This window comes from Dendrobates tinctorius, unplaced genomic scaffold (genome assembly GCF_039654945.1).
Source record: "Dendrobates tinctorius isolate UK_male_01 unplaced genomic scaffold, ASM3965494v1 ptg000034l, whole genome shotgun sequence".
NCBI classification, from domain to species: Eukaryota; Metazoa; Chordata; class Amphibia; order Anura; family Dendrobatidae; genus Dendrobates; species Dendrobates tinctorius.
Genome location: NW_027361702.1, coordinates 11,288,349 through 11,311,871, shown reverse-complemented (window position 1 = coordinate 11,311,871; position 23,523 = coordinate 11,288,349). Strand labels below are relative to the sequence as shown.

The window sequence follows — 23,523 nt, the reverse complement described above, 5'->3', positions numbered from 1 at the left end:
GTAAGTGCCAAGGTGGCAGTATACCACCAGACTTAGTTTATGCCTTAGAGTGCGGCCGGGACTTGGTCAGGTTTGATGACCTATGCCAGGAGGATAGAGACGTGTCTACTGTAGGGCTAGCAGACACTGAGACACTGACGCCTCCTAACGTGGACAGGCCAGACGTAGGGGCGACCGGAGAAAGAATGACGTCGGACGAACTTACAGACTGGACGTCACCTGAAGGGTACAACGGTGTGAGTGAGAAGGTTGTGAGAAACAAAAAGAGCGGAGCTGACACACGGACAGAGAGTGTCCTGGGGGTTCACCATACGGTGTGGTGTGACTGTGACGTGTTGTTGCCAGTAGCCTCCACGAGGACAGAGTCTAGTGCTGTGCTGACTGAAACTCGTGACAGGACTGATGGTAACCTGGTCGAGAAGATAACGGGAGTAGAGACAAAGTCAGAGGGTAATTGGGGGGGTTCACTCAGCTGACGGGACTAACCCAGGGGTACCCTTAGACGATATGATTAAAAAATAATGGGGCAACACATACTGGCCAAAAGAGAACTAGAGCAGGAGATACAGTTAACAAAAGAGACAGTGAAGGAACAGCTCGAACGAGAAAGTGTGATGAGACAAACGGCCGAGCACAGAGTGGAGGAGCTTGAGAAAGAAGTCGTTAAGCTCAGAGGTCACCTGTCAACGTGGCACAGCGTAAACAACACGTTAAGAGAGGATGTGGTAGGGCTTGAGAAAAAAGTCTTGGAGCTCAGTGGTCACCTGTCAATGTGGCAAAATGTGAACAAGACCCTTAGGGAAGAAATGGAAGAACTCAGAGGAGTAGTTAAAAGTCTTCTGCGGGAGAAATTGGACGAAGACTTACTACGGGTGAGCGTAAGTGATAACAGGACAGAACGGCCAGTAGCCCTCGTGGCAAAGGGTCATGAAGTGATCAAATCGTGTGAAGTTGAGGAGTTAAGAGCGGAAGAAGACAGTCACCCGGTCGGGTCAACGGCAGTGAGGGAAGTGTCCGTGGTAAAGCTAGAGCCTTCGGTCCAGGAAGAGAGCAAGACCACAACCTTCCAGTTGGTGATTGACGTACCAGAAGACATGCAAGAAGCCTGTGCGGAGGAAGGTGTGCATGAGGCTTTCAAAGAAGCGGTCAAAGCGTGTAAGGTGCGCTGAGCACCTGAGACTCGGCAGTTGGTGGTAGTATCGGATAGAGAAGATACATCAAACCGAGTAGCTGTGCGGAAAGAGATCCATCTACAGTGTCTCCACACCAAACAGTGGGTCAGGCAGAGTAATGTGAAGGCTGCTCGATGCCTAGAATTAGCAAGACAGGCTATGGATCAGCTGGGTTTGCGGAAAGATGTGGTGCCGGTACCCAAAGCTCTGATTGGGAGAATCATTGGAAGATCCGGGAAGGTAATGCAAGACCTTGTGAATATCTCCGGTGTGGTGAGAGTGAGGATCCCTCCTGATGATGAAGACCAAGTATCCAGTGAAGTGGGTAGGATTCCCATCCTAGTGGTTGACTCCGGGGAGAGCCTGAGAGACTTTCGGATGCTATTGGAGTATCGAGTGAGGTACCTGCAAGAGATTGAGCAGTTGAGGCAGGACCGCCGGCGAATTAATAAAGAAGTACGGAATACCAGATGGCGGCCGCCTGCAACCCAACAAGATGTAAGGACCCGAAGAGTGCCACCAAGAAGTGACAGGGCAGATGGCCGAAGAATGTCAGCAAGTGGTAGCTCGACTGGCAGGATGACGTGGAGAGACCGTAGTTCCTGTGAGACCCTGAATGAATCAGACTCAGGCCAGACAGTAGGCCTGATTAGGACTGATGACTAGAGTTGAGCGAAACGGGTCGAAAAAATTCAAAAGTCGCCGACTTTTGGCAAAGTCGGGTTTCATGAAACGAAACCCGACCCTAGGATGAGGTCGGCCACGAGGTCGGCGACTTACGCGCCAAAGTCGCGTTTCAAAAGTTTGTTTTGCGCTCTTTTTCAGCCAATCAGGATCCACGGACACTGTGGGCAACGTGATGACATAGGCACGGGTCACCACCATCTTTCAGAAGGGCATGCAAGTGATTGGCTTGCTTTGGTGGGCGTCACAGGGGGTATAAAAGGGCGTGCACGCCGACCGCCATCTTACTTCTGCCGATCTTAGTATAGGGAGAGGTTGCTGCTGATTCTGTAGGGAGAGCGTTAGGCAGGGAAGAAGACAAAAAAACTGCTTCTGCTGCTAGCGATTTGGCCTGCACAACACACCAGTCACTGTGTGTGCAGTGCAAGGGGAGGCTATATAGTGGTGTATCAGTGGTGTTGGTTGTTGGGCTGCCTTCTAAGGCTTCCTGACATTCCTGCATTGCTGTTTACCCACTGCTCCGCAAACTGCTTTTTTAAAAGCAATCCCAATTTTTTTTTTGTCCTGCTGAGAAGAAAAAAAAACTGCTTCTGCTGCTAGCAATTTGGCCTGCACAACACACCAGTCACTGTGTGTGCAGTGCAAGGGGAGGCTATATAGTGGTGTATCAGTGGTGTTGGTTGTTGGGCTGCCTTCTAAGGCTTCCTGACATTCCTGCATTGCTGTTTACCCACTGCTCCGCAACCTGCTTTTTTAAAAGCAATCCAATCTCCCTTACCCTCTAGTCACTTTTGTCACAGCTGTGCCATCGAGCCTGTCACATAGCGCTCAGATATTCATTGGGCCTCACACAATCCAAAAGTGTCCAGTGTCCAAAAGTGTGTGCAGAGATTCAAAATATCCCTTATCCTCTAGTCACTTTGGTCACAGCTGTGCCATCGAGCCTGTCACATAGCGCTCAGATATTCATTGGGCCTCACACAATCCAAAAGCGTCCAGTGTCCAAAAGTGTGTGCAGAGATTCAAAATCTCCCTTATCCTCTAGTCACTTTGGTCACAGCTGTGCCATCGAGCCTGTCACATAGCGCTCAGATATTCATTGGGCCTCACACAATCCAAAAGTGTCCAGTGTCCAAAAGTGTGTGCAGAGATTCAAAATCTCCCTTATCCTCTAGTCACTTTGGTCACAGCTGTGCCATCGAGCCTGTCACATAGCGCTCAGATATCAGTGGGCCTCACACAATTCAAAAGTGTCCAGTGTCCAAAAGTGTGTGCAGAGATTCAAAATCTCCCTTATCCTCTAGTCACTTTGGTCACAGCTGTGCCATCGAGCCTGTCACATAGCGCTCAGATATCAGTGGGCCTCACACAATCCAAAAGTGTCCAGTGTCCAAAAGTGTGTGCAGAGATTCAAAATCTCCCTTATCCTCTAGTCACTTTGGTCACAGCTGTGCCATTGAGCCTGTCACATAGCGCTCAGATATCAGTGGGCCTCACACAATCCAAAAGTGTCCATCCAGTGTCCAAAAGTGTGTGCAGAGATTCAAAATCTCCCTTATCCTCTAGTCACTTTGGTCACAGTTGTGCCATCGAGCCTGTCACATAGCGCTCAGATATCAGTGGGCCTCACACAATCCAAAAGTGTCCATCCAGTGTCCAAAAGTGTGTGCACAGATTCAAAATCTCCCTTATCCTCTAGTCACTTTGGTCACAGCTGTGCCATCGAGCCTGTCACATTGCGCTCAGATATCAGTGGGCCTCACACAATCCAAAAGTGTCCATCCAGTGTCCAAAACTGTGTGCAGAGATTCAAAATCTCCCTTATCCTCTAGTCACTTTGGTCACAGCTGTGCCATCGAGCCTGTCACATAGCGCTCAGATATCAGTGGGCCTCACACAATCCAAAAGTGTCCAGTGTCCAAAAGTGTGTGCAGAGATTCAAAATCTCCCTTATCCTCTATTCACTTTGGTCACAGCTGTGCCATCGAGCCTGTCACATAGCGCTCAGATATCAGTGGGCCTCACACAATCCAAAAGTGTCCAGTGTCCACAAGTGTCTGCAGAAATTCAAAATCTCCCCTGTCCTATAGACACCTTGTACCTTGTTTTACATTACTATATAGTTTGTTGGATTTTGTCTACATTTCTACCAAAAATGAGGAAGGCTGGTGGAAGAGGCCGTGGAATTGGGCGGGGGTTGGCAGCTGGTAATGATGGTGTTGGTGGTGGATCTGATGGTAGTGGCAAGAGCAAAATAGGACCGAATGCAGGAGGTGCTGACCCTGCGTCATCGTCTGGCTACATAAGGCCTCGAACGCTTAGTTTTCTAGGAGTTGGCAAACTGCTTTTAAAGCCAGAGCATCAGGAAAAAGTTTTGTCTTACATTGCTGACTCAGCCTCCAGCTCTATCGCCTCCTCTTCTTCAGTTGTAAAAAGTAAAAGCACTGAGTCGTCATTGGAGGCTCATGTTCATGAACCACACCTTTCCTTGTGTCCTTCACCCCAACCAAGATTGAAGGATGACGCAGGCCATACTACTGATTACTCCATGGAGCTGTTTTCACATACCATGCCTGGATTATCAAGTGAAATGGTGAATTACCCAGGCCAAGATGAATCTGACATGGAGTGCACTGATGCACAGCCGCTGATGGATGATTCTGCTGGTACATTCACTCAGAGCACTACATTGTCCTCGCAGTGTACAGAGCCAGATTCTGACCCTGATGAGACTCAGGTGCCCCTTCCCGCACACTATACCACCATACACGGTGACACAGAGGAAGGTGCACATGACATAGAAGAGGAGGTGATGGATGACCCAGTTGTTGACCCAGATTGGCATCCATTGGGGGAAGAGGGTGCTGCTTCCAATAGCTCAGATGAGGAGCATCCACAGCAGACATCGACAATGCAACAGCTGTTATCTGGCAGGCCCGGAGCACTCCAAAGACAGGTTCCAAACATCAAAAGAGTTGCTGGACAGCTTGTCCAGAGGGTCAAAAGATCACAGCGTGCTAGGCCGCAAAATGTCTGCCAAAGTAGGAAGAGTGCAGTGTGGCACTTTTTTGACCGAAATCCTCATGATCAGGCCAAGGTTATCTGTAAGAAGTGCGCAAAGACCTTTAGCCGAGGGAAAAATCTGAAAAATTTGAATACCAGTTGCATGCTTAGACATTTAACCAGCATGCACTTGCAAGCGTGGACACAACACCAAACCTCAAGTACCACATGTGCAACTGATCACAACGAAGGTAGTCAGCAACGCTACATTGTTTCCCCCACTGTAAGCCCACCGGTTAGCACAGCAGCAAATGTTGAGGTGTCGTTGCAAGACCACAGCAGTCAGGGAATCCCACTGTTATATCAACGAAAGACTGATTCTAGGCCATCAGAAAGAACACCAACTCCATCACAATCATCATCAACCCTCTCTCAGTCCGCCCTGTCCACCGCTACTTCCACCATATGCAGCTCTCAAGTCCAGCTCACCCTCCCAGACACTATGAGTAGGTCAAGAAAGTACTCAGTCTCTCATCCGCGTACACTGGGTTTGAACGCCCACATTGCCAAACTAATCTCGTTTGAGATGATGCCCTTTCGGTTGGTGGAAAGCACAGCTTTCCGCGAACTCATGGCCTATGCAGTACCACGCTATGACCTACCCAGTCGCCACTTCTTCTCTCGCAAAGCCATCCCAGCCCTCCACCATCATGTGAAAGACCGCATTGTCCATGCACTCAAGCAGTCAGTGAGCGGAAAGGTGCACCTCACAACTGATGCATGGTCCAGTCGGCATGGCCAGGGCCGTTACGTGTCCATCACTGCGCACTGGGTTAATGTGGTGTATGCAGGGTCCACAGGGGACAGCGGTGGTGGGACAGTGCTGCCTAGCCCACGGTATAGGAAACAGTTGGCTGTAGGCGTTCGACCCTCCTCCTCCTCCTCCAGAAGCGAAAGCTCGTCCACAGAGCGCAGTCGTACGAGCACTCCATCTGCAGCTGCCACTGTTGCACACGATGTGTCCCCCTATCGAGCAGCTAGTGGAAAGCGTCAGCAGGCTGTGTTGCAGATGATGTGTTTGGGCGACAGACATACCGCCGAGGTGCTGGCCGAGTACTTGAAGCGACAAACTGAGTCATGGATGGGCAGTGTACATCTTGAGGCAGGCAAGGTAGTTAGTGATAACGGCCGTAATTTTGTGGCAGCCATAGCCCTTTCAAAACTCAGCCACATACCTTGCTTGGCTCACACCTTGAACCTGGTGGTGCAGTGCTTCCTCAAAAATTATCCGGAGTTAACAGCCCTGCTCCAGAAGGTGCGAAGACTGTGCGCGCACATCCGCCGGTCGCCTGTACACTCCGTTCGTATGCAGAAGCTGCAGCGATTGCTCCACCTTCCCAACCACCGCCTTATTATCGACATTGCAACAAGGTGGAACTCCACCCTGCACATGGTGGAGCGGCTGTGCGAGCAGAGGCAGGCCATAATGCATTTGTGGGAGGATACACGGCCAGGCACTTTGAGAGCAGACATGGAGTTGACAGGTGTGCAGTGGTCGAAGCTGAAAGACCTTTGTAAAGTCCTTCAGTGTTTTGAGGAATGCACACGGCTGGTAAGCGCAGACGACGCCATCCTAAGCATGAGCATCCCACTTATGCGTCTGCTCATGCATACTTTGACGCACCTTAAGGAGCAGGCGTCTGCAACCAATGTTGAGGAGGAGGGAATCCTTGATGACATTCAGCCATTGTCTGCTCAGGGACCTCTCCTGGACGAGGTGGAGGAAGAAGAGGAGGAGGAGGATGATTACTTAGGGGAGGAGGATGCATCTCGTGGGGCAAGTGAAAATGTTGGCGTGGCAAGGTCTGGTACAGGGTTTGTGCATGACTGGAGGGATGTGGATTTGCCAGAAAGTGCTCCTCCACCCAGCACTCGCAGTGCATCATTGTCACCGGGAACATTGGCCCACATGTCAGATTATGCCTTGCGGATCCTAAAAAGGGACCCCCGCATTGCCAAAATGATGAACGATGACGACTACTGGTTGGCCAGCATCCTGGATCCACGCTATAAAGGCAAATTACAAAACATCATGCCACAGGAGAACCTTGACCTAATATTGGCTAATAAACAAGCAACTCTGGTAAATCGGTTGCTTGAGGCATTCCCAGCACACAGCAGCGGTGATGGTTCACACACGAGCCGTACGGGCCGGGGGCAGCTTGGCAGAGGTGTTCGTGGTGCACACAGCAGAAGTGGCGTTGGAGACAGGGGTTTCATGACAATGTTGTGGACTGATTTTTCAAATACCGCTCACACAACTGGTAATACTGCATCGATGGAAAGTGACAGGAGACAGCAGTTGTCGACTATGGTTACAAACTACTTTTCCTCCCATATCGATGTTCTCCCACACAGGTCATTCCCCTTTGACTATTGGGCCGCTAAACTGGACACCTGGCCTGAATTGGCCCAATATGCCTTACAGGAGCTCGCTTGCCCAGCTGCAAGTGTGCTATCGGAAAGAGTCTTCAGTGCAGCTGGATCAATCCTGACAGAAAAAAGGACCCGTCTGTCAACCCAAAATGTGGATGATCTAACCTTCATTAAAATGAACCACGCATGGGTTTCCAAGGATTTTGTCCCACCTTCCCCTGATGACACATAGGGTGACAGAAAAATGGCTTGCTTTGGTCCACCTCTTCCTGGTACTTCACCTATTTCGCCTTTTGCATCAGCTGAATGTCCAACATCAACATATGCCACTTTCTAAAACTCCCTAACTGTCCATACATGTTATCCGGGGATACGGTACCCTTTCTAACCTTTGTGCAATCACGTGCAATCCATACTGGGCCTAACACCGTCTGAGCCTGCCTCCTGAGACATATATTTTGAATGTGTACGCTATCCATACATGTTATCTGGGGATACGGTACTCTTTCTAACCTTTGTGCAATCACGTGCAATCCATACTGGGCCTAACACCGTCTGAGCCTGCCTCCTGAGACATATATTTTGAATGTGTACGCTATCCATACATGTTATCCGGGGATACGGTACCCTTTCTAACCTTTGTGCAATCACGTGCAATCCATACTGGGCCTAACACCGTCTGAGCCTGCCTCCTGAGACATATATTTTGAATGTGTACGCTATCCATACATGTTATCTGGGGATACGGTACCCTTTCTAACCTTTGTGCAATCACGTGCAATCCATACTGGGCCTGACACCGTCTGAGCCTGCCTCCTGAGACATATATTTTGAATGTGTACGCTATCCATACATGTTATCCGGGGATACGGTACCCTTTCTAACCTTTGTGCAATCACGTGTAATCCATACTGGGCGTGAGAACGGCTGGCGAGCTGTTAAGCAAGCTACAGCACCTGTGGTTTGCACACGTAAGTTTTTCATTTTTTCAGGAATGACGGTTAGGCCTAATTCCGGAACTGCGGTTGACCTGCACTTACTGGGAAATCATTGTTCGCGGGTAATAATTGTAATCAGTGATCCCCATCACTAACGTTGTTCAGCGGGTTATCTGCACCTGTAAGCGACAAACGCTGGCCTTTTCAGTGTAGCGCACATGCAGCCACGGACATGTAAGGGCATGACACACCAGTTATTGGCCAATCTCATGTGCCAGAGCCTCACGTGTCCCTCTAGTAAGCCGGACTCGGACCGCGGGGCATGACGGAGTCTCGTTCGTTAACGGAATTAAGCTTGCAATGTGTGCATCAGTTCTGTAGCTGGCATGGTTGAGGTTTCCCAGGTGGAGTCGAATTTAACCGTAGGCTCCACTCCTGGTGGTGCTCTTCTGGACATTCCTTTAAGGTTCAGCTTTGCAACCATACTGCCCACGTAAAACAAACACTTTGCCTTCATGAACGCTGTTTGGAGGGTCATGACTCATGGGAATAACGCCGCCCAATCAGTTAACCTGCTAGAGAGATCCTTCGTTGCTCCCAAGCATGACATCACACTCCCTAGGAAGAAGGTAATGCCACTGTGGCGACCGTACTCCTGGGGGCGACACAAGTGCACTGATGCCCAGCCACTGCTCGATGAATCTGCTGGTACATTGACCCAGACCACTACATTCCCCTCGCACGCTACACGACCTGAATCTGACCCTGATGAAACTCAGGTTACCCTTCCCATATACAGTTCCATCTTACACGGTGACAAAGAGGAAGCTGCAGATGAAAGTGCAGGTTCGGCCCACCCGCCATCAGACACACCACCGTACTATCAGGGGCCCTGTGCCAGTGCCGTCACCAACGAGTGGGCCCCCCCTGCTTGCCCAGGATCACAGCACTTGCAAAGTTGAAATACTGTGCAGTGAGATGGAAGATGGGGACGACGAGGAGTCCAGACAAGTACAGGGATTCCCTAGCGAGGAGACTTATTTGATTGTTTTCAATGTTGGGACAGAAATTTTTGGGGAGCACTATACTCTGGAGAATGATAGATGGGGCCCACCATACACTGGAACATTCCAAAGGTGGACATCAGACACTGGAGCAGCATTTACAGGGCCCATTATACACTAGAGCATTAGAAATGGGGCCCATTATGTTTGGAGCATTATTTGGGCCCATAAGACAGTGGAGCTTCATCCATGGGGACCAACATATACTGTAGCATTATGTGGAGCTCATCATATACTGTTTCAAACATTATATGGGACCAATGATTCTGTATGGAGAAATAGATGGGCCTCGTCATGAGATGTAAAAAGTGAGGTATTTTTCATTGTACTATACCGCTATTTCTCTGCCGTATTGGAGCATGATGAGTTGTGGTATGTGTTAAAGGGGCGCTCTTTCGCCCAGGGCACATGAAAACCTGGAGCCAGCCCTCCCCCCCCCACAGTCTGTAGCCAAATAACCCCCATTTTTCAGTGCGTAACTTGTATTACGAAGTTAATTAAGGTTGACAAGCTTAAGTAAGAAGAATTGACTCTTTTGGCATTCAAATGGGCACTGTTGGTGTGTTTCCTGTCCTCCTCTCACTGCCGACTTTTATTCCCCATTGACTTACATTGGGTTTCGTGTTTCGGGATGACCCCGACTTTTCCCTATAATCGGACGATCTTGCTCGACCCGACTTTTGGAAAAGTCGGGTTTCACGAAACGAAACGCGACCCTAAAAAACCAAAAGTCGCTCAACTCTACTGATGACCATACCAACCGGAGGAGCTGGTTGGGGAACGGAACAAACAGAGAGAGGAAGGTGGTAACTGGACCGTGTCTGATGACGCACTGTAACTGGAGGGTCAAAGAGCAGGACCGATATTCTGACCGATGGGGGCGGGGGAGGCCTAACGTAGAGAGGAGGCCGTATGACAGGTGGGAAAGGTTCTCTCGACCTGTAGGGCAAGGTGTGGTGAGTGCACGGTCTCGAGAGCCTGATGTAATGTTGTGTGTTCAACCCCACAAGTTTGAACAGAGGGGCGAGGTATGTGGTGTAGTAACCACTATGTCCGCTAGGGGGCGCTGTGTGGAGGTTCCAAGAGAAAGGATGAGTGGCAGAATCCTGAAGGATGGTTATGTATCTCAAAGTGGGTGGCTTTGGGATGGAGACTTAGTTATGTGTATTGATCAGCAATGATATTGCTGAAGTGTTATTTCAAGATATAAGGGAGAAGTCTCCAGGTAACTCGGGAGTTGGGCGGGCCGGTTACCTACAAACCCACCCAGGGGTGTGTCTGAAAACGCCTGTAGTAAAAGACTATGTGAGTGTGTGAAGGACCTGTGATGAGGTCATAGTCACGTGACCCGGTGGGTGTGGTATAGACCATATAATGTGGCCAGGGTAGGTCACATGGGGTGAATGCTGGGACCTGGTTGGTCCAGTGTGGAAGGTCCTGCAGAGATGGAACTTCCTGCCTGACAGCACGTGTGAAGTGGCTGTGAGCAATGGCGATGTGTGCCTGAGAGTTCACTGGAGGGAATGAACGTGTGCGGAATCCTGAAGCCGCATGAGGAACCCTGACTTGGGTGAGATAATTGTGAGGCTGAGAGCCTGCGTACTGGATATTGGTAACCAGAGTGAAGCATTATAATGGACGCTATGCTGGTAATGCTGTGAAGTGAACTTTCTGTTGCTGCTGTGGTTTATGAGGCGTGAATAAACCGCAAGGACGGTATGATTTGATGGAAAATCCGTGCCGGAACTGGTTTTTGTTCACTGCAAGCGAGAATCCCCTAAGTAAATGACAGCGCTACCTCACAATAAGTAGCCATCATTGCGTGGTGCTGCCACTATCAAATTGGGGTGTCAGCTCTACATGAGAGCTGACACCCAGCAGTAACACCCACAATTGGTACTAGAACTGATTGAGGGGGTTTAACCCCTCTGATGCCGCTGTCAATACTGACAGCGACACAGAGGGGCATCGCAGAGGGATAGAGCTCCCAGTCTGTTCGCATCGGTGCATGAAAGATGCTATGGTCACCCAAGGACGGTGGCTTGTAAGATTCTGCTTAGAGCAGGAGCTGACAAGTCTCCTTCCCTGCCCTTCAGATGCTGATTTGATGCCCTGCAGTGCAGAAGCATTGCAAAGTATTACTGTAGATCAGCGATCTGTCCCATCCTGAGACAATGTAAAAAGTTTAAAAAAAAAATATTAAAAATTGTAAAAATATTTTTTTAAAAATAACAGGATAAAGAAAAAAAAAAATCAACTTGTCCTGCTGAAAACAAGCCCTTACATAACTAAAAATTATTTTTTTCAATAAAAATGTACATGAAATTGGAGCAACTACTCACATTAAGAGTGGTTTTCTGGACACTCTGGGGTGTTTCAGGACACTAGAAAGGACACCTGCAACTTCCGGTATACGTCCATGGTCACTGGCGTCCACTACGAAAACAAGAGCGTGCGCTTGGGAGAAGTATGACCTCCAATTTGCCTTCGTCTTTTGTCCACTGGAAAGTTCCAGAAGAGTGAGCTCAAACTGGTCAAAACGAAGCTCTGTCCTGAAGGGGTCACTGAGTGAGGAAATCTGGCATGGAGGACCTGTGGAGAGGAAAATGGAGACATCATCTGTCAGAATTTATATCACAAAAGTCAAAGGCCTTTTATTTATTCATGCAATATTCTAATGGTTTCTGAGTATCAAATACATGTATCCGTGTTCTCCTGCATCCACCCACGTCATGGGCCATGTTGTACCATTTAAAGAGAATCTGTTGTGAGATTTTTGCTCCCCCATCTGAGAGCAACATCATGTAGGGACATTGTCCCTGATTCCACTAATGTGTCACTTACTGGGCTGCTTCCTGTAATTGTGTTTTAGCTAGCAGTTCTCTAATGCTGAGATCTGTATAAACCCACCACTCACCACTGACTGGCAGCGTTCTTTGTACAATGTGCATAGGTAGAAAACTGCCAGTCAGTGGTGGGGGCGGGGTTATACAGAGCTCAGTATTCAGAGAACTGCTAGATAAAAGTGATTTTTATCAAAACTACAGCAAGCAGCCCAGTAAGTGACACATCACTGGAATCCGGGTCTCTACTCCTACATCATGCTGCTCAGATTAGGTGGCAAAACCAGGTGACAGATTCCTTTGCTAATAAAATGGGATCTGCATGTTATCTAATGTGTTTAGAGGCAATATTTTGTGTCAGTTGCTATATTGATATTGCAGGATCACCTTGGATCTCCTCCTTTGTGTTGCACAGATTGCACAACTTTCCTGTTCTCAAAACGACTGATGATGGAGGAAAACGTGACCAGACAAGTCCATAGAGAAAAGGCTTTTCCGTGTGTATACATTGTCTTAGCAGCGCTGTCTCATGTTCTTTACTGGATACAAAGAACTTGTTAAATCAAGCAGCTGTGCAATTTATGGCTTATTAAATATCCTCTCCGTTCTCAAGGAAAAAAGAGCTTTTACCGTGCACAGCATTAAGTTACCATTCGCTCTGTGGTCTCGGAGTTAGGACTGCGCTGTTAGCAGGCTTTGTGCTCTACAGCAGCGCTCCTCAACTCCAGTCCTCAAGAGCCACCAACAGGCCATGATCTCAGGATATCCTTAGTATGGCCCGGGGATGGAGTCATTACCTGTGCAGGTCCTGCAGTTATCACCTGGGCCATAATAAGGAAATCCTGACAACGTGACCCATTGGTGGCTCTTGAGGACTGGAGTTGGGGAGCGCTGCTGTGGAGGCGGCTTGTGCGATCCTAAGTCTGGACTTATTGCTGCTCTTCTATGCTGTAAAGCTGCATCTTGCGGAGCTGTGGCTCTGGTCTGACCTGTCACCCTTCAGCGGCACATAGGTGAAGTCTCATTTAGCTGCCGACCCTTTCTGCCTTTTATCTGCAGGAAGCTTCTCTTCTGAATGATGATACTACTGGACAGACCCTTCTTAGCTAAATAAAGGGAATCTGTCAGCAGGTTTTTGCTATGAAATCTGAGTGCAGCATAATTAAGGGACTGAGACGCCGATTGCAGCGATGTATCACTTGCTGGGCTCCATGCTGTCATTTTAATACAATCACAGTTTTACCTCCTGCAGATCTAGCAGAGCTCTGAATGCTGTGCCCTGTATAACCCCACCCACACCATGATTGGCTGCTTTCTGCGCACACTGTACATTGACAGAAAGCAGCCAATCAGTGGTGGGGGTGTGGTTGAACCAGGAGGCCCAAGACACCTAGTCCTGTAGTGATAATCTCCTCCTGATAAAACACTGATTTTATTGAAACTGCAACACAGCCCAGTAAGTGACATCACTGGAATCAGGGTCTCAGCCCCTACATCATGCTGTTCTCAGATTACATAGCAAAAAATAGTGATAGTTTCTATTCCAGACAGAACATAAAAAATCCCTTGCCTATCAGACTGGCACCACACCTGCAACATTGGCTCTACAATACCCTGTGATGATATGACATTGTTATTGCTGACCAGCTGCAGCCTTCATACTTACCGTATGTCAGACGGAACTGTGATGGCTGCCGTGACATTTGTCATGAGACTGTCATATGGTCACCGGTAACTGCAGTGCCGACACCGGGAGAGCAGCACCAGTCCAAGAGGTACATTTATTGTTTTTTTTTTATGTTGTGTGGGACACCTCAGCAATAAAAAAAGGATGTGCACACCCTTCAACTTACAGCGAGCCCGACAGCAGATACATGATGCCCAAACCACAGGTAACATATCAGACGCCGGCTGTGTGATTTTCAGCCAGACTCCAAAATGCTTCGGAAACATAATTTTCAAAGCTGGCTGGCGCCCATTCAGCAATAATTTGTTTTCTGGCGCTCAACACAGATGATTTATAACAAACATTAATAAATGAAAAAAATTGTAAAGGCTGACAATCATAGCCACATTTGGGAACAGGGGCATAACGGCCGTGGTCGTAAGAGGTTGTGATAGCAACCAGGCCGATGCGCGTGGGGGATTGCGGATGCCAGCACAAACTTCAACTGGAGTATATAGCAGTGCAGAGACCCACCAGGTCCGTACACAGCAATACATACTGCCAGCCAATCATTAGCCAGCAGCTGACACCGGTATGCCCCAGGATAAAGGACATATATACCAGGATGGGGGATATATACCAGGAAGGGGCCTAGGAAAAAGGACACATATCAGGATGGGGAACATACAGTGGGGAAAAAAAGTATTTAGTCAGTCAGCAATAGTGCAAGTTCCACCACTTAAAAAGATGAGAGGCGTCTGTAATTTACATCATAGGTAGACCTCAACTATGGGAGACAAACTGAGAAAAAAAATCCAGAAAATCACATTGTCTGTTTTTTTTTCATTTTATTTGCATATTATGGTGGAAAATAAGTATTTGGTCAGAAACAAGCAATCAAGATTTCTGGCTCTCACAGACCTGTAACTTCTTCTTTAAGAGTCTCCTCTTTCCTCCACTCATTACCTGTAGTAATGGCACCTGTTTAAACTTGTTATCAGTATAAAAAGACACCTGTGCACACCCTCAAACAGTCTGACTCCAAACTCCACTATGGTGAAGACCAAAGAGCTGTCAAAGGACACCAGAAACAAAATTGTAGCCCTGCACCAGGCTGGGAAGACTGAATCTGCAATAGCCAACCAGCTTGGAGTGAAGAAATCAACTGTGGGAGCAATAATTAGAAAATGGAAGACATACAAGACCACTGATAATCTCCCTCGATCTGGTGCTCCACGCAAAATCCCACCCCGTGGGGTCAGAATGATCACAAGAATGGTGAGCAAAAATCCCAGAACCACGCGGGGGGACCTAGTGAATGAACTGCAGAGAGCTGGGACCAATGTAACAAGGCCTACCATAAGTAACACACTACGCCACCATGGACTCAGATCCTGCAGTGCCAGACGTGTCCCACTGCTTAAGCCTGTACATGTCCGGGCCCGTCTGAAGTTTGCTAGAGAGCATTTGGATGATCCAGAGGAGTTTTGGGAGAATGTCCTATGGTCTGATGAAACCAAACTGGAACTGTTTGGTAGAAACACAACTTGTCGTGTTTGGAGGAAAAAGAATACTGAGTTGCATCCATCAAACACCATACCTACTGTAAAGCATGGTGGTGGAAACATCATGCTTTGGGGTTGTTTCTCTGCAAAGGGGCCAGGACGACTGATCCGGGTACATGAAAGAATGAATGGGGCCATGTATCGTGAGATTTTGAGTGCAAACCTCCTTCCATCAGCAAGGGCATTGATGATGAAACGTGGCTGGGTCTTTCAACATGACAATGATCCAAAGCACACCGCCAGGGCAACGAAGGAATGGCTTCGTAAGAAGCATTTCAAGGTCCTGGAGTGGCCTAGCCAGTCTCCAGATCTCAACCCTATAGAAAACCTTTGGAGGGAGTTGAAAGTCCGTGTTGCCAAGCGAAAAGCCAAAAACATCACTGCTCTAGAGGAGATCTGCATGGAGGAATGGGCCAACATACCAACAACAGTGTGTGGCAACCTTGTGAAGACTTACAGAAAACGTTTGACCTCTGTCATTGCCAACAAAGGATATATCACAAAGTATTGAGATGAAATTTTGTTTCTGACCAAATACTTATTTTCCACCATAATATGCAAATAAAATGAAAAAAAAACAGACAATGTGATTTTCTGGATTTTTTTTTCTCAGTTTGTCTCCCATAGTTGAGGTCTACCTATGATGTAAATTACAGATGCCTCTCATCTTTTTAAGTGGTGGAACTTGCACTATTGCTGACTGACTAAATACTTTTTTGCCCCACTGTATATACCAAGATGGGGCACAGGATAAGGGACACATATACCAGGATGGGATGTACAGTATATACCAGAATGGGGCCCAGGATAAGGGACGTACAGTATATACCAGGATTGGGGATATACAGTATATATCAGGATGGGGCCCAGGATAAGGCACATATGTACTAGTATGAGCAATATACATATATATCAGGATGGCGTCCAGGATAAGGGACATATATACCAGGATGGGGGATATATATACCAGGATGGGGCTCAGGATAAAGGACATATTTACTATGATGAGGGATATACTGTATATATACACCATGATGGGGCCCAGGATAAGGGAAATATATACCAGGATAGGGGATATATATACCAGGATGGGGGATATAAATACCTGGATGAGGCCCAGGATAAGGGACATATATACCAGGATGGGAGATATATATACTAGGATGGGGCCCAGGATAAGGGACATATTTACAAGGATGGGAGATATATATACCAGGATGGGGCCTAGGATAAGGGTCATATATGCCAGGATGGGGCCCAGGATAAGGGATATATACCAGGATGGGGGATATATATATACCAGAATGGGGCCCAGGATAAGGGATATATACCAGGATGGGGGATATATATACCAGGATGGGGCCCAAGATAAGGGACATACGGTATATACCAGGATTGGGGATATACATATATAAGGATGGGGCCCAGGATAAGGGATATATATACCAGGATGGGGGATATATAAATACCAGGATGAGACATATATACCAGGATATGGGACGTATATACCGGATGGGGAATATATATATATATACTGTATATAGATATCAGGATGGGGCCAGGTTGAGGGATACACATACCAGGATAGAGGACATATCCTGGTGCAGGGCTACAATTTTGTTTCTGGTGTCCTTTGACAGCTCTTTGGTCTTCACCATAGTGGAGTTTGGAGTCAGACTGTTTGAGGGTGTGCACAGGTGTCTTTTTATACTGATAACAAGTTTAAACAGGTGCCATTACTACAGGTAATGAGTGGAGGAAAGAGGAGACTCTTAAAGAAGAAGTTACAGGTCTGTGAGAGCCAGAAATCTTGATTGCTTGTTTCTGACCAAATACTTATTTTCCACCATAATATGCAAATAAAATGAAAAAAAACAGACAATGTGATTTTCTGGATTTTTTTTTCTCAGTTTGTCTCCCATAGTTGAGGTCTACCTATGATGTAAATTACAGACGCCTCTCATCTTTTTAAGTGGTGGAACTTGCACTATTGCTGACTGACTAAATACTTTTTTTCCCCACTGTATATACCAGGATGGGGGGTGGTGGTCCAAACCTTCACAGGGGCCGATCGGCTCTAGTTTCACAACTGTTTGGGAACCTTGGTCAAAAAGTATTCCTGCATACGGTTACTATAGTAAAATTTGGAGTCCATATTGTACTTGTATTTTATGCGACCCCTATCATAGCAGGCAGAGACAAACATTGCTGCAGTTTATAAATGTATTGAACAAATTGAAATAACAAAATGTTTTATTAAATAGGAATAAATAGGAAACATAGAATCGCTGGTGGTGCGTCGTTACCGGTGATCACCGACCTTTGCCGTCGCCAGTCCTGAGTTACATGTATTTTTATTGTTTTCTGTTGTCCATGAGATCAGACCAGAATGTGTGATATAACGAATGTTTGCAGCGTAAAGTACTTGGTTCCAAGGCGACATTGTTATTCCTTGTGCCAACATTTACCTCTTTTTATTGCCTTGATTATGGAACTTTTCCCAGCGCCTTCCAATCCCATGAAGACAATGGTCACACTTCTGCATACAAAGACAGACAATCAATAGAAGAGACAAACACATAGCAGTTATTAACTACAATGAGCAACATTTATAAATACTGTCATAAAGATGGGATACTAGGATAACAAAAGTCTGAACACCTCGACCTGCATGGATCTGTTACACGGCACATGCTAAATGATAGAAATCTGCCACAAAACAAATCAGATTTGCTTAAAAATCTGCTTGCTACAAAGATTGGGGAGAGTGAATGTAAAGGCCCCGTCACACACAGCGATATCGCCAGTGAGATAGCTGATTTTGTGACGCCACAGAGATCTCGCCAGCGACATCGCTGTGTGTGACATGTATCAGCGACCGGCCCCCCTGCAGGGTAACGCTAATCGCGCTCCATCGTCCTGGGCCATTTTTTGATCGTTGGTCTCCCGTTGGCCAGCGCGCATCGCTGCGTGTGGCAGCGAGAAACCAGCGATCAGCGACGCTGGACGCTGGTTTCCAACGTAAACATCGGGTAACTAATAGCCGCGCGGCTCTTGGACACCCACTGTTTACCCTAGATACCAGCTTGCTCGCTGGTCCTGATCGCTGGTGGGTCTGTCTATGTGACAGCTCACCAGCGATCAGCTAATTATGTCCCAGCGATCCCATCCACGCCGGATCGTTGGTGGGATCGCTGGGACATTGATGCATGTAACGGGGCCCTAAGTTGTGGCTGTAAAAAATATTATTTAAAGGGGCTTGGCCATGGCCAGACACATGGCCGAGGTGAGGAAGCTGCGCCCAACCACCACTGAGCAAGACACAAAAGTACAAGTTGTCCAGTGCTCGGAGATACGGCTGAGATGAGGAGGCTGAGCCCGACCAGCACTGAGTGAGATACATAAGTACCAGGTGCTCAGTGCTCAGAGACATGACCAAGGTAAGGAGGCTGAGCCCAACGACCACTGAGCAAGACCCAGATGAAAAACATCAGGACTTGTGTAAGGAGATGGACAAGTGAGAAGATTTACACTGTTAATGCTTAACCGAGTGTCTGCACATGAGCACCACCACTGGTCATAAAAGAGGATAGGAAAAGAGAAAGCAGAGAGAGAATTACATTAGTAAGGACTGAAGAGTGAAGTGCATGTTCCCCGAGGGAAGAGATTGGAAGAGACACCAGGTCAGGTGATAGCTGTGGCGCAGTAAGTATAAAAGGCCCAGAATGTCAGTGAAGGGGAGGAATCAGTGCCTGGATGTGTGGTAGGTCAGATGCACGGTGCAGCAGAATTGGCTTACAACCACATTATGAGTGAGGAACCAAGTAACCAGACCCGAGTGAAGAACCAAGTAACCAGATCCTGAGCTGAGTGACCAGAACCAGAGTTGGGCCACTAGGGCTGGGAGATCTGTGTCGAGTGAGGAGGGCCATGGCCGAGAGAGATGACCAAGCCGCAGAAGAGAGACATTCATGTGTAGCTTGAAACGTCATGGAAACGTCTCCCCAGTGTGATTCATAATGACCAACTTGAGACTTAAGCCCCGTCACACACAGCGAGATCACTAGCGAAATCGCTGCTGAGTCACAAGTTTTGTGACGCAACAGCGATCTCACCAGCGATATCGCTGTGTGTGACAGGTATCAGCGACCACCCCCCTCCCGCTGGGTATCGCTGATCGTCCTCGAAAGCCCTGGACATTTTTTTGATCATTGGTCTCCCGCTGGCCAGCACGCATCACTGCGTGTGGCACGTGGGATACCAGCCATCAGCGAGCTGGTACCCAAGGTAAACCGCGGGTTACTAAGCGCGCGCGTCACTTAGTTACCCCGCTGTGTACCTTAGATACCAGCGCGCTGGTGCAGGGAGTTGGTAACCAAGGTAAACAGCTGGTTTCTAATGTCATATCTTTGTCGGGATCGCTGGTGCGTTGCTATGTGTGACGGGGGCCTTAGAAGCAGCATCTATCTTGACATGGAGACGGCTCCCCAGTGGAATCTATAATGACGAGCTTGAAGCAGCATCTATCTTGACATGGAGACTGTTTCCCAGGGGGATTTATCACGACCAGCTGGAGACTTAATAGCAGTATCGGTTGTATGCACTGATGCACTTTATTTAAAACAGCAGCATTTTAGTGTAGTTTATACTCTAAAGATCATAGTATAATTCTCCAATTACATAAGTGAAGATATATGTCTTTAGTACGATTTCTCATGAGCAACCACAATTTATTTTAATAAAATAAAACAATCACATTTTATAATCACCACGCATTAGATTTTGCTATTATTTACATATATAACTATGTGGTAATACTATTGTCCTTTCTATCCTTTGTGTTCTTCCCCATAGTGCCATTTGAAGTCTAATATTTTTTTCTAGACAGTTAATTCTTATAACGAGAGGAAGTTGCTACTCAAACAGGGAGCTGGGGAAGTGACCTAGTGTTAGGCGCCAGTGCAATATACTTATAATTTACAGATTAAGAAAATGACAGACTCCATGGATGGAGTTCATGACTGTTATAAAAACAAAGGGCGGCTGTATTGCGCACTGAGATTTTTCTGAACTGTCAGACATGTACAGCATTATGCAACCAAACCAGGTCCGTTTATAATAAAAAACCCTCCTCCAATTGAATTTTGTAAGCAACATCCCTATTGAATAAACAGGGATATAGAGGCAAAAAAATTTATAAAATAGATTTTATTCATAATATTAAAACATAAACTCAAAAAAAGCAAGTAATCCTCCTCAGGGAATAAAAAGCCGGGTACAGAAAGCTGGTGACAGTAATATCCACTAAGACAATATACACGGAAAAAAACAAATTTATCTGATTTGAGGTATATAAACAATCTAAGATATAAAGCTCACTGTGGGTGTGTATGTATGTATGTATGTATGTATGTATGTATGTCCGGGATTGGCATGTGCACCGTCGCAGATACAGCCACAAAATTTTGCACAGTCACACGTCTGGCCCCCGAGAGCATCATAGGCTATGTGGTGAGGCGAAATTTTAACCCCGTGCATTCCAATTCACCAAACAATTTTGCCCCTATCTACATAATGGGGAAAAAGTGAAAGGAAAAGTGTTGGAGGCAAATTCACAGCTGCCAGATGTGAACAAGGGGGACTTAAAGAATGAGAGCGATGGCACCAAACTGTATATACCGTACAGTTGCCCTGACATGGGATACTCACCACACACGGGGATATGAACATGTGGCGCCCCTGAGGCTCAGTCGCCACAGAGGTATTGCACCTTCTCCTAAGGTGTGGTGCCCCACCATCCAGGTATGTTGGAGGCTCCTGACCACGCTCCAACACTCGCACCCCACACAATAGAGTAGTTCAGCATAACCACATTGCGGCTTCTTGCTTAGAGAGTAGCAGAGCACCTTTGGTGGTTCCCTGCTTGGAACACTAGACGTGCTGGGAGGTGGGTGGAGTTGAGTATTCATATAAAAGAGTGGGACAGTTCCAGGATTAGGAGTCAGTTCAGTTCAGGGTTCAGTCTGACAGGAGGTTCAGAGGCCACTCAGAGAGGAGTGGGGATCCCTGGAAGAAGGGATGGAGGAAGGAGTGCTGCAACTGCCTCAGTGACCTGAGCCAGCTGGCACGGGAAAGGAAAGGAAAGAAAAAGGACATTGAACCGAAGCCTGAGCTTCCATAGAAGGGAAAGGACAAGTACGGAACGTAGGAGTAAAAGGGAACACAGAGGACGTGTGTTAGAGGAAGAACCCTGCCTAGAAGTTCTAAGCGCAAGGCCAGGGCCCGGTCCCCGAGGTTGTATGAATACTAATGGTTCTGCAGCAGACACACGGTGGAGTAGTGGGCTGTAAATGCACTACTCCCATCTAAAACTTGGGGGCACAACAGCAACACGGATAGAGAGCCGGGACTTAGGAGTAGAAAGTCCCCGAAGCAGGCTACAGCTGTCTGCTGTGCAAGTAGAGTTCTTGGGAACATCTGTTAGGAGGAACTCCAGTGTAACACAGTACTAGGAGATCTTCACACTTAAAGGCGCTATAGAGGAGACGTTCAGAAAAGGCACATAAGTTGGCGGAGTGTGGAAGGGAGCTTTCCATCTTGCCTGGAGGTTGACTGAGTCCCAGACCCGGAGGACATGGCACAGAAGCGGGCACTACAGACTGTGAGTAAAGCTTTGGAACTACATGCCCTGGTGTCCTCCATTCCTTCCTGTGTCTGCCTGCCTGACACTGCTACATCCCCTGCGCTGGACACTACACTATCTAAGTGTCTCCACATCTACACTGCCCTGGGACAACAGCCCTGCCTGTGGAGGGCTATACAATCTCTGCTGCACCACACCATCTGTCCCAGAGGATCTGTCTGCAGCGTCGGCTTAATACCTCCCTTGCCGAACACCACAGGTGGCGTCACGAACTATTCATCTAACTACATTCCACCATCCACAACATCCCCCGCCATTGCTTGGGAGCCCAGGGCCACGGTCCGGGTCACCGCTGCTGTGACACGTTCCCCCTGATACCGGCCCGGCACCGAGTACCCCGCAGCCCTGGGAGGGCGACCCAAACACACACACAAAATGCGCCACATACTACCACGTGCTTCAAGACACATACCACCCTCAGCACACATTTCACCACACATACACCAACCTCGCCACATAAAAGTTGAAATACAAAAGTTGTCACTCAAAACTCACCATGCTGTCCTAGAGCTGTTTAAAAGATGAAAATGAGCTGTGATTGGTTGTTATTAGCAACAGTTTTCTTTGTAGACAGGATTAGACACATGGCTCAGCAGGCAGTATCACACAGGATAGGATTAGATACACAGCTCAGCAGTCAGTATCACATAGGATAGGAATAGATACACGGCTCAGCAGACAATATCACACAGGATAGGATTAGATACGCAGCTCAGCACACAGTATCACACAGAATAGTATTATATACATGGCTAAGCAGTCAGTATCACACAGAATAGGATTAGATGCACGGTTTTTAAGTGCAATATAATCATTATAATTTTTTATAACTAACCACAGTTGGTTTCTATACCCAGGCAACGCCGGGCTCTTCAGCTAGTAGTATATAAAGTGTATAGTGCAAGAATAGACAAAATCCAAAACCTCATAGAATATTATATATCTCTATATTCTTTTTCAATATAGACAGTATGTGAAAAAAATAGCAGCAAAAAAATATAAAAAGTGCATAAGGCATATGCTGCAAAAAATATGAGTGCTCACATGAGCATAGTAAATCTAATATATAAAGCTCAAGTGTGTGTATGTATGTGTGTATGTATGTATGTATGTATGTGTGTATGTCTGGGATAGGCATCCGCACCGTCGCAGCTACAGTCACAAAATTTGGCACAGTCACACGTCTGGACCCCGAGAGCGTCCTAGGCTATGTTGTGAGGCGAAATATTAACCCCGCGCGTTCCAATTCACCAAACAATTTTTCCCCTATCTTCATAATGGGGAAAAAGTGTGTGTGTATCAAGCCCCGCCCCTCATTGTAATGTCATAATGGTTGCCATGGCGACGCTGATGTCATCATAAGTTGCAAGCCCCGCCGCTCATTATGCTGTCATAATGGTTGACTATGGGATGGAGGATGTGTGATGGGTATATGGGCACTGGACTATG

General features: G+C 47.3%; 1 protein-coding gene across 1 annotated transcript in view; it reads right to left on the bottom strand.

The window, feature by feature from the left end:
* The window catches only part of ARL13A (ARF like GTPase 13A), a 224,333-nt gene that overhangs the window by 107,776 nt on the left and 93,034 nt on the right, over positions 1-23,523 (bottom strand). The window contains exons 3-4 of the mRNA XM_073573174.1: positions 17,840-17,910; positions 11,640-11,889 (exon numbers count right to left, since the gene is read on the bottom strand). Coding sequence (XP_073429275.1) covers positions 11,640-11,889; positions 17,840-17,910 — 321 coding nt within the window. The remainder of the gene's footprint in view (positions 1-11,639; positions 11,890-17,839; positions 17,911-23,523) is intronic.